We start from the raw sequence: 11,299 nt of genomic DNA, 5'->3' as shown, positions 1-11,299 counted from the left end.
TCTCTGAATAAAGTGGACAGGAGACAGAGACATAAAATGGAGATAGAGGATTTACATCTGCACTGCATGCTATAAAATTAGATAGTAGAGTGTTTGAGGCTCCATTTATATATGGCATCGAATGATACATATTGCATATGTTGGGGTGTGCATGGATACCGGATATACCCATAACCGGTTGGAACTTACCCATTAGGGTATGGTCCGAGTAATTCCAATTGAAAATATGGTAGGGTCCGGATAGTAATTTAAGGAACTGATGAAAAAAGGTTTCGGTTTTGGTTTTAACATACATGTTACCCACGGAACTAGTACTCGGGACCTATATTTTTTTTCTAAAAAAGTTATTTTATATTTACATAATTTTTTATGTGCGATGTAATAGCTACGGAATCCTAAAGGAGAGCTACATCATCCTTTTTTTGCTAAATAACTACATAATATGTTAGTTGTGTATTTGCTTTATTTATTATATAATCCTAAGGAGAGCTACTTAATCCTTTAATTCTGTGGATGGATGATATGATTAATCTATATCAACATTTATTTGTTTTGCGTGATTGTGAATGAGATCTTTTCGATTGTAGTTATTTATTTAATTTATTATGCTTGAAGAGAAAAAAAAATTTTATAGGTTCAAACATGATACCCAGAACCTGTAGGCTCCAATTCTAGCTTCCAACAAAGTAGGATTCGATTTCAAAATCTTAAAACCTATTTCCTATAGGATAGGATCCGGGTATCGCGAAAAAAATATGGTACCTAACCTGCATCTCTATAGAACGTAACTAATATTAAGGTGATGCAAGAGAAATTGGTTTATGTTTCCCAGCAATTATATATTGTGTATATGATATATATATATATATATATATATATGCGTACTTCATATATGTATATATGTATATATATGTATGTATATCTACATATGCGTATTTCATCCCACAACGCTCATCGTCTGTCCTGCCATCGTCAGGGTGGTAGGGGCGGTGGTTCCCAAGAACCACCACTGCAGGAGCGACCAGAGTCCACCACGTCTTGAGGAGAAGATTTCGACATGGAGCACCAACAACCGTAGGCTACAACAATATTGTGGTGACCTTAGTACCACATCGTGGATATGGGGGATAGCGGGCTTCACTGTAACCAACTTCCAACCATGGCACCGGGAGCCTTAAGAGGCCGCCTTCAACCATGTCCGGGTGATCTTTGAGAGAGGAACGCAAAGTAAAGCAGACACGGAGAGAAACAGATCCATTGTGGGCATGACAGGCCTATGACCAAAAGTCGCCTGTGCTAGCAGCTAGCCATGGAAGGATAGAAGCCTCGTCAGTAAAAGAGGGAAAATAAGAGGGGGGAGAGAGAGAGACACCCAATGTTGCCAAAGTGTTTATATGACAGTTTCATTAGTTTCGCATAACGAAAACAAACCTTAGTACGCACAAAGGAGCAACGAATCCTTGGGGACCATTACAACCCAATTTCGCTCCTCCGAATGAAACATTTACAGAAGCAGCATAACAAACAAGACAAATGGAGGTAAAAAAGAAATAGAGACCACATACAGTACAACCAAGAAGTGAAAAGGAAACAATTATTGCTACTACTACAAAGAAAGGTTTTTCAACCTGAATCCCTTCTTCCGAGCTACAAATTTCTCCTTTCAGGGAGAAGGGGGCATCTACAGAAATCTCTCTCCTATACCCTTTGCTTAACCCGTCTTCCATTGGCATCGCTGCCGTCGAGAATTCCTTCGTTCCGCTGGTTGCAGACGATCACTGAATGCTCGCTCACTCGAGCCACGTACTCCAAGAGCTCGGTCAAGAGCGATGGGCAGCTCACCTTCAAGTAGTCAAAACCCTCAGTTTGCATAACAGCTGAAAAGAACAATAAGCAGAAAGTTAAGTACGTATATATGTATCTCACATGTGGAAAAGGTGATGCACATCAAAAAATGATGCCCATTTGGTACATGGGCAAATGTCGTGGAGCTACATAACATGCAGATTAAAATAGTGTGCACTTGCAAGAAATGTTCCTGCTGGAACATATAAGAGGCAACCACAGTTATAACTACATTTATCTACTGATAAGCCTCCAGTCTCGAACCCATCGTCCAACCCCCCGATATTAGAAAAGTTCTGAAACCAATCAAAGACTCTCATATCCCCTTCTTTCTTCCCTAAACCAAAATATGAATGGAGATATCATACTAAGCGCATCCATGTTCTGGAGATATGATAATACATTGATCCAATCCGTCTCAACTACATTATGCTTTCTGATTTGGACAATCTCGGCTTTAACAAATGCAACATATATTTTCCAAGGCTAGTGAGCTATACAGTCCTCCCTATTGGTCTAATTCCGAATATCTCCTACAATTGTGGAACAGAAAGAGAGAAATCAAAGATGGGGAACTCACCTCTCAGATTCTCAGGCATTGCAACGAATCTGAGACAAACAGACTTCAGCTGGAAGCAATGATGCTGTTCTGCCAAAGCTAAGGTTGTTGCTACAGTGTTTATGGCCACGTCCTGACATAGATTGGCCTCGCACAATATCCTGAGTCTCTCTAGACCATATCTGTCTGCTGCTGCAAGCAGATGCTGAGACATCAAAGTGGATGCCCACTTTGAATCCAATCCCGTAAGCTCTTCCATGTCAGGTAGTCCATCCCAGTACATGAAATGAAGCAAAGCCTACATATTGCAATGCAGTAGCAGGCCAAGTAAGAAGTCTTTTCTCAATCATTTTCATAATTCATGATGATGGCTCGGGAAGTAAGTAGCATTATTTAGCCCGATAACTTTTCGAGCAACTGCAGCCAAGAGACTCAAACCCCTCAAGGTAGATATAGACATGATTAAAGGCATAAATTAAGGACACAAATCACTTGTAACGAGTGAGACCAATGATGAGAACAAGTTCTGATAATTTTCATAAAAAAGAAAAAGAAACGAGTAAAATGAAGCAAATCTTTTTAAGCAAAAGATACAACAAGAAGGTACAGTGTGCACATGTAAAAACAATTACATTCTAACTAATGTCTTGCCAAGCTACATGAAAGCTTGATCAAGTTAAAGAAGCTCACAATTCACATCAGCAGTAAATCTCAATATTTTTCGTTAGAACAAGATAAAGATATGGTGGATATTCGACAAGGAAAGAAGTAAATCAAAAGAAGCAATGACAAGGCATGAAGACGTCAATCTCATATATTGATTTCACTCGGGTCAGTAGTATCACTTCAGCACTTTGTACATGTCTTCCTTAAGTTTTCATCAGACAAGTATTAGTACTCGACTCACGCCACTATTTGCGAAAAGTGATGCAGCACTACTCAGATGATGATGAACTATGTGAAGCAAAATTTATGATACAACTGGCTAAAGAGGAATACGTAGAAATGCATAATCAATAAAGGCCATTGAGTAACTATATTTGGATTGACCAACCACTACTTATAGAGTAATGTAACTAAACTGCAAAATGTATTTCTAGAATTCCAAAATAATAAAGGTAAACCAAGGAAACCTATATCTAAATCTGATATCAGATCAATAACCTCCAACACAAAACTCAATTGAATAGATAATATCATCTCCAGAGAGAGGGGGGAGGGGGGGGGGGGGGGGGGGGGGGGGGGGGGGGGGGGGGGCGGTGGGAATCTCAATCATGATCATCACAATCTTATCAGCAACACCTATCATGTAAGTAGAGCTGCTGAATACCATAAAAAATAATCTCTGATGTCAAGTGCACTGCATCCCTAATTACCCACCCCTCCGTTCATTTTACATTCCTATAGCAAGAAAAATGCGGTTTCTTAAGATGTAGAATAATTAACCGTCAAAGGCCCACATTGAAACATCATAAGAGGACAACTGAAGTACCTAACAGGGTATAGATCCTAAAGAAAGACAACAATCAGAACATGGCAAACTAAAAGTATAGCCCCTCTGTGACTAACAAAAAGTTAAATGAATATCCCCTCTGGAATGTGCAGGAGCACAATAGTAGCCTAGCAGAGAAATTGGTCACACATAACATATTTCCAGCTCTTTAAGTTTCTACTTTTCTATTTCCTACTAAGCAAGCCTCCAACAAAATATCAAGAAATTGGATGTTAGTTTTACTACCTTTGAGAACAGCTGTGTCCAAAACACATGTATCAATTGCAAAGTCCTCACGGTGTATATAGATCAGATTTACCTAGTATGGCAAGGAGCTAATAAATCTAGTGTGGACTCCTACCAGCACATTAATATAAACTGGATATACAGAACACATTTAGTACGAGCAGTCAGAGCAAGAAAGCTACCCATAACAGATTTAACGGATTATCCGCTTACAGCATTCAAAAAGAGAGGTTCAAACTGAATAGTGAACCACTCAAAGATGATCCTTACAGTAACTAACGCAAACAACAGCATATAGAGCAAAATATTTTCGCTTCATTGTGAGAAAAAAATGTAGAAATACCACCAAGTAAAGACAATGTTCCACCAAAAGGTGATTTTACAGAAATACAGCAAAGCACAAACCTTAAAAACAGGTGCCTCCATGTCTTCAATTATTATTCTCTGGGTGTTTTGATCCTTCATTGGACCAAACAGCTGGGCCCTGAAAACTGGTGATCGGGCAGCAAGTACCAACTTGTGTGCCGAAAATGTCTCACCATTAACCTCAAAAGTCACATCTGCTCCCTTCCCACTTTCCAACATTTTACCAAGATTCTGACCAAGATTGGATGGTGGTACTGTTATGCTATAGATTTTAGGCCCCTCTGTATGCGACCTGACCACACCAACACTACAGTGGACAACTAAACAATCATCTTTAAGGTAGTCTGATGTCTCCAGAAGAGCTCTTTTGTAAAACCTTTTGTATCCCCTGCATAAGTCAAAGATGAATCCATTACAGGTGGCAATGACTAGAGGAAGCCTCATGATGTCACCAATACAATACAACACTGAAAGGCAAGCTTGTAACTTGCTTCTAAGACAAACAATAATCAGACACAGACAGCAAAGAATAAACTTTTGAATAAGGACAAGTAATTGATCATAAACTTCCATGTCAATCAAGGGGAATAAGAATTTCTGTCATAATTGACAAGTATATGTTTCAAACTGCTGAAGATTACAAGAACCACAACCGCACATCAATTAAAGCACTGCACTGCAAATGTAATTTCTTCCCCAGTAACGATAATTTTCTGCTGACTGGCCAGCCAATAACAGTTTGAATGTTTATACAGCAGATTCCGATAAAGTTCGTGTAGCCTCACAAAATAGAGATTAGGACCACCAACATGGGAGAGATGTGCCTAACAAGCATCTTATAACTATGCAAAACCACTAGCAGCCCACAAGTTAACTGCCGATAACCTCAAACATCTCTCGACATCTCTAGCTTCAAACAATTTAAAGCAGGAGAAACTCATTATGTCCAGAAGCCAACATCTCTCTACGTTTACATGCCAATAAATTGATCCAATTATACCGAAGTTAATGCATGTCCATTTGGCCACTCCCATCCTGTGAGAAGCGAAAAACAGGAAGACAATATGGATACACTCGAGCAGCATGCACATAGTTCTAACAACTATAGCATCAAGGTTATCAAATTTGAAACTCCAGGTAGAATCAATGAAAACCTCATAAACGCAGTCTGTAATCGATTATTTATCAATGTATGTATAGCAAGTTTGATTATTTATCAGATATATAACTTGGTATCCTTTTCACTCTAGCTACCTCACTTTCTCAGCTCCCACATCGGTCAGAGCAATGCAAATTGAGGCTGAAAGTCATTATAAATAGAGAAGCTCTTCCATAGACTATTTTCAGGCGGGCGCCACCAAATACTAGTGGGCCAAGAGGCCCAAAGCAGCTTGTAGGCAGGACAATTTGTCCAACCTGGCATGTGAGTGGACCAAGTTTCACGACTTTACTGCTGAGTCAACCAAGTTCAGTCTCATTTCCGGTTTCAAGCAAGTGCACAAGGTGGACTGAGTAAGTTCTTGAACTCGTACAGCCAGCGAGCCAAGATACAAGTTTAACACCCATGCATAGCATGCCAACAACCAACACCACTTAGGTTCTCCAATCTCACAATAAACATTGATTGGATGACTGAAAGACCCCAAGCCAAAAGAACTTAAAAGTTACCTTATATGCACTATAACCTTATTCAAAGCTCAGTAAAAACTAGCTATCAAATCCGATCATGCTATGATGAGAAGTGAACAGAAAAGTTTGGATCATAACAATAACAAATTCACAGGAAGAATAAAAATACTAGAGTCCCACCAAAGATAGAAGTATTGCCTCAATTACCCACATGATGTGCGAAAACCCAGAGGGGAAAACACGCATTACCCTCTTAAATCACGGGAAATCAATAAGAAGCTATCTCCAAACCCCGAAGGCAAATGACGAGTAGAACCCAACAAAAAGCGCATCACAATCCAATGATCAACCACAAAGGAAAATGACGAGTAAAACCCAACAAAAAGCACATCACAATTCAATGATCAGGACATAAGAGCTCACCACATGCTGCCGCGGTACTTTAGGGTGTAGGGACCGCCCTCCAAGGTCCTCCCGAAATGGCTGTGTACCTTGTGGCGCTCCTTCCCGCTCTGATCCAACAGCGTCAACTCGAAGAGAGCCCTGACGTCAGACCCGTCGCTAGCGAGGGCGATAAAGAGCGAGACGTACGCAGCATTGTCCTCAGCGCTCTTCCCATCGGGGTAGAAGTAGATCGCCCACTGGTAACCCCCAACCGTAAACGTGTCCGACGCCCTGTACTTGCCGACACCGATCCCCTTGGAAAGAGAGTACCCCGTAATCCTGAACTGGTGGGACCCGTTCACCGTCTCGGTAATCGAGGTCGATGCGGTGGTGGGGACGGAATTCGAAGTGGAGGGCTTGGAGGTTTCTCGGAGAACCGTTCCCATGCCCAGAGAATCGCTGGATTCACGTCAAATCGGCGGCGGCGACTCCCAATCGGCGACGGATTCCGGGGATTTAGCCGGACGGGGAGGGTTGCCGGAAACTAAAACCGCAATTTGGGGTTGGGTCGACAAATTGCAAGCCCCCGGAGCTGAATGCGATGCTAGGGTTTAGGGGAAGGGGGGGGAAGGGGGGGAAGAGATCTTCTTGGCGAGGAAATTCAGGAATTCGAAACTATGGAAGGATCGTCCGGGAGTAGGGATGGCAGAATTTCTAGGGTTTCGTTTCGTCCGATTGGGTCGAGAGATCGAGACAGAGAGAGAGAGAGAGGGGAGAAGAGAGACGGTGGACGAGTTAAAAACAAAATGGTGAATTTATAGTGGCCTTCGCGCGTGCATGATTGCTTTCGGGGTTGGGAACAAATTTAGGGACCGTTTGTATTCAACATTAAAGTTATTTTGATTTTAATTTTGATTTTTATGGTGAAAAATGACAAATGAGATGTGATTATAAATTTGAGTTGAAAAACGTGTATTTTTGTTGTGTAGTTTGTTGAATTAAAGTTAAAGTTAAAATTAAAATCAAATTTCTTACAAAACAAACGGGGCCTTAACTTTTGGTTTAACGCCCTAAACCTCGACGATGTTGCCTCGCAGATTTGATGGGCATATATAGTAAGCAGGGTGTAGCTACTCGAATGCGAAGCTAGACCCACACTAATTTGGGGCGTTCAACCGAAAGTTGAATTTGCTCTCGGGCTCAAAAGTTCGCGTGCCCGTGAGTTAGTAATATCATTCATAAACATTATGCTTGATCGATCATATACATAAATGGAGTATACAATGTCTTGAAAATATTTATCCATAAGGAAAAGAGAAATTGTGGTGTAATTTACCAAAGCACTACTACATTAATAAATGAAGGACATTATGTCATAAACATAGTTATCTACATCCATGTTAAGATACTGGTGGTGGTTCTTCAGTACTTCCTGAGGACCCAATTATGCTATGTTTTCACAAAGAAAACAATGTTCACAGTCCCATATTTATCGCATAAGGCTGGTCCTCGATCATCATTATGTTTCCATTTAATGAGAACATGTGTTGCATGTTAAATAGGGATTAATTATAAAGAACAATATATTGCATATCCTTCAGCCAAAATATATTGCATATCCAAGTGCTTCTAGGTCATTCCTCATATTTCAGATACTAAACAATTCTCATACTTGCCCATATGGAGCAAATATAACTCTATTTTAATTATCTGACTCACTTTAGGATTTGAACTATGAAAGACCCCAACATGGGTAATGCAATCTAACTTGATGGAATCGTGGTGGAATGCTGCAAATCGCATGAAACACAGTAAGGCATGTCGTAATTTGTGTCATTGATTGAAAGTCACACCATCTTCTTCAGAAAAATGAAAGATAAATCATGAAAGTCAAATTTAACGGATGTTATATCATTGTAGAATCTGTTAGAAGAGATTTGAAACCCACATGTTGAAGTTAGCCCAAAAAAGCTCACTCCTATCGCCATAAGGTCGCACAAACCGCATCAGGACATATATCGTGCTCCTGCTGTTACTAGATTCCCCGCGCAGAATCATCACCCATACCAAACCTCTAATCCCAATCTTGCAACCAATTTTCAATTAGCATGCCCTCAAGAAAACAACTTCCCTAAACTTATTACCATATTGTTCCGATCTAAATCAAAGTAAAACCATATGTCATCCCCAAAGTTCCATAGAGGTAAAGGTAGTAGCAAAATCTTTAGGAAAAATATAAGTAAATGAAAAATTAAATCAATAGAAACCACAAATCAATGGGATATAGAATATGCAAATATATCTACACATTTATTTATATGGTAAATTACGCCATATATCATATGGTTTCGCCTTTTATTCAAATCTATCATATACTTTTAAAATTGTTAAAAATATCTCATGATTTACATTTTTTTCCAAATTTATCTCGCCATCATATTTTTTATTAATGAAACGTAAGTAGACTCCAAATCTATCTCATGATTTTAATTTTTTTATCAAATATATCCTCTGATTTTAATCTTTTCCTCAAATCTATCTCATGATTTTAATTTTTCTCAAATCTATCCCGAGTAAAAGGGTCACAGTGGCAAGACCGTTAAATATTAACGAAAGATATAACGGTGTGATAGATTTGGAAAAAAAAATGTAAATCATGGGATATTTTTTACATTTTTAAAGGCATATGATATATTTGAATAAAAGATGAAACCATTTGATATATGGGGTAAAAACCCCTTATTTATATAAAGGGTTAATTGCCGAAAAAAAGCATCAACCTATTCACTTTGTCCCATTTTTGACACAAATATTGGGTAATTTTTCAAAAGAGCACCAATTATTACTTTTGTACCACGTTTACCATCCTGTTAGCTCCCCCATGAAGTGTGATCGAAAACTCTGCAGGGCATGTTAACGGTGATGACATGGCTAACGAAAGTTAATTTGGATATGTCAACCCACTTTGAATGGGGCTCAAAATATGAAAAGACCTCTTTGCCCTTCACGTTTCTTCTTTCTGGTGATGAGAGGACAAGCAATTATGTGATTTTACAATGCATCAAAATCCTGCCCGAATTTGATGACATCGAAATTGTACGGACCTGAATGTGGACTCTCATCGGGGCCTTCATGCGCGCAAACGAATCTTGCGGCTTGGGAGTATCCACCTTCCCGAGGATGCGTGACGGAGAAGCGTGAGAAAGAGTCGCCACTTATCATTTTACAACTCGAAGGTCAAGGGCCGATAAGTTACCCGGGTCTAGGGGTATGAAACACCTAGTTGTGCTAAGGCATTGTTCTGTGCGGAATCGAAAAGGCCGAGTTCGGGAGTTCACATTACATGCGGGCCTATATCCCACTCGCCCTTTCGGTACTCTAGTTTGCTAGGCTTGCTGTTTTTATTTACCGCTGGAGTTAGGCTACGCTCGGCGTACACGTTTTGACACCGGAAATTCGGTGAACTAAACGATGTTAGTTGAGAAGCCGAGAGAAAAGTAGACTCGTGTGTCAAGGAATCGGTTCACAATCTTGCTTTACAGTTCATCAAACTATGATGTTTGAATTCCTACATGAACCGAAACCGCGAAATCTTGGGATTACTCTTATCTGGGCAAGCATTGGATTGATTCGATTTATTCGACTCTCGGACCGTTTGCTCACCGACCGGGATTCTTACAGAAATAAATGTACAAAATAAAATCCTTACAATACTCTCAAAATACAACAAATTACAAATATCAAATAATTGAATCTCGGTCAGTTCGCGTTAGGTTATTATTCCGCTCCAACTCACCGTGAGTTTAGGAAAAAATTGAAAACTGAATTTCAAATGAGCTCTCAGTGAATAGGGCGTTGGACCCCGTGACTAATGGTTAGGGCGTTGAACCCTAAGTGCAATGCGTCCTATGGGTCGGGCTTGACTCACATGGACAAACAAGAGCAGAAAAATAACAAACAACATGCAGATTGTAGACAATGTGTTTGTGTATTGCCAAATGTATGTGGATTAACAGATTATTAACCTAGGGTATTTTTGCAAGCAAATGCCATATGCTAAGCAAACAATCGTGCAAAACATTTTGCATTCGGCTTTGCTTTGAGAACTTGACAAATAGAGTCAAATATCGTGTGTGTGGATTGTTTTTAGATTTGTTCTGTATTGTGACACTGAATTTTCACTGAATTAGCCAAACTCGTATTTTTTACTCTAGATTTGAAACCTAGAGTTCCGCCTAACCATTATCTAGTGTTTAGTTAGGTCAAGTGAAATGTTAATCAGCGTTTTGCATGTTTTGTGACAGAGATAACCGTTTTAGTTACCCGAGTCTACGCTAAGATGACAAAAACTCATCGGTGGATAAGAAAAGGCTTTGCAGATGAACATGCACCTGAACAGGTAGCCTATTCTTATCCTGACATCGTAGTGTTTCTGTCAAGCTAACCCTAGAGGTGTCGTTGAATTGTGAAAAAGACGATTTTGCCATTTATTTGAAAATTGTTTCAGAAAAGGGAAAACATCACAGTGCGGGCCACCTCGACCTGTAGCCGGTGTCGACCAATTCCCTGGATCGTCCAGGGTTATGTAAGAACCCCGAAAAAGCCAAAGAACCGGTCGATCTAACCGGAAGTGATCTAAAAAGATCTTATGTATCCTGACCTGAGTTGCCTGAAATCAGGTAAAAACTCAAGTTGAGACACATAAGTCCTTTCTAGACGTCCATACTACATCAGACTGCGCGTTTCGGGTTTTGAAATAGACAAGTTTGGAAAATGGC

The 11,299-nt window shown here is 39.9% G+C and overlaps 1 protein-coding gene across 1 annotated transcript; it reads right to left on the bottom strand.

The window, feature by feature from the left end:
- Positions 1 to 1,376: 1,376 nt before the first annotated feature.
- LOC116211238 (BTB/POZ and MATH domain-containing protein 2-like) lies at positions 1,377 to 7,322 on the bottom strand. Its single transcript, XM_031545527.1, has 4 exons — positions 6,561 to 7,322; positions 4,548 to 4,896; positions 2,426 to 2,702; positions 1,377 to 1,877 (listed from the first exon to the last, which is right to left on the bottom strand). Exons 1-4 carry the CDS (start codon positions 6,965 to 6,967, stop codon positions 1,699 to 1,701), a joined length of 1,212 nt encoding a protein of 403 aa, XP_031401387.1. The 5' UTR covers positions 6,968 to 7,322; the 3' UTR covers positions 1,377 to 1,698.
- Between the last annotated feature and the right edge of the window lie 3,977 nt (positions 7,323 to 11,299).

This window comes from Punica granatum, chromosome 6 (assembly GCF_007655135.1).
Source record: "Punica granatum isolate Tunisia-2019 chromosome 6, ASM765513v2, whole genome shotgun sequence".
NCBI classification, from domain to species: Eukaryota; Viridiplantae; Streptophyta; class Magnoliopsida; order Myrtales; family Lythraceae; genus Punica; species Punica granatum.
Note: the sequence above shows the minus strand (reverse complement) of the source record. Positions and strands in the feature narration are given on the sequence as shown.

Bases quoted from the DNA above. Each gene is read 5' to 3' on its own strand.
- LOC116211238 (XM_031545527.1), bottom strand. From the start codon at position 6,967: ATGGGAACGGTTCTCCGAGAAACCTCCAAGCCCTCCACTTCGAATTCC. The intron at 2,703-4,547 runs GTTTGTGCTTTG...TGCAATATGTAG, and splicing joins TGGAGGCACCTGTTTTTAAG to GCTTTGCTTCATTTCATGTA. The intron at 1,878-2,425 runs GTGAGTTCCCCA...TGTTCTTTTCAG, and splicing joins AATGCCTGAGAATCTGAGAG to CTGTTATGCAAACTGAGGGT.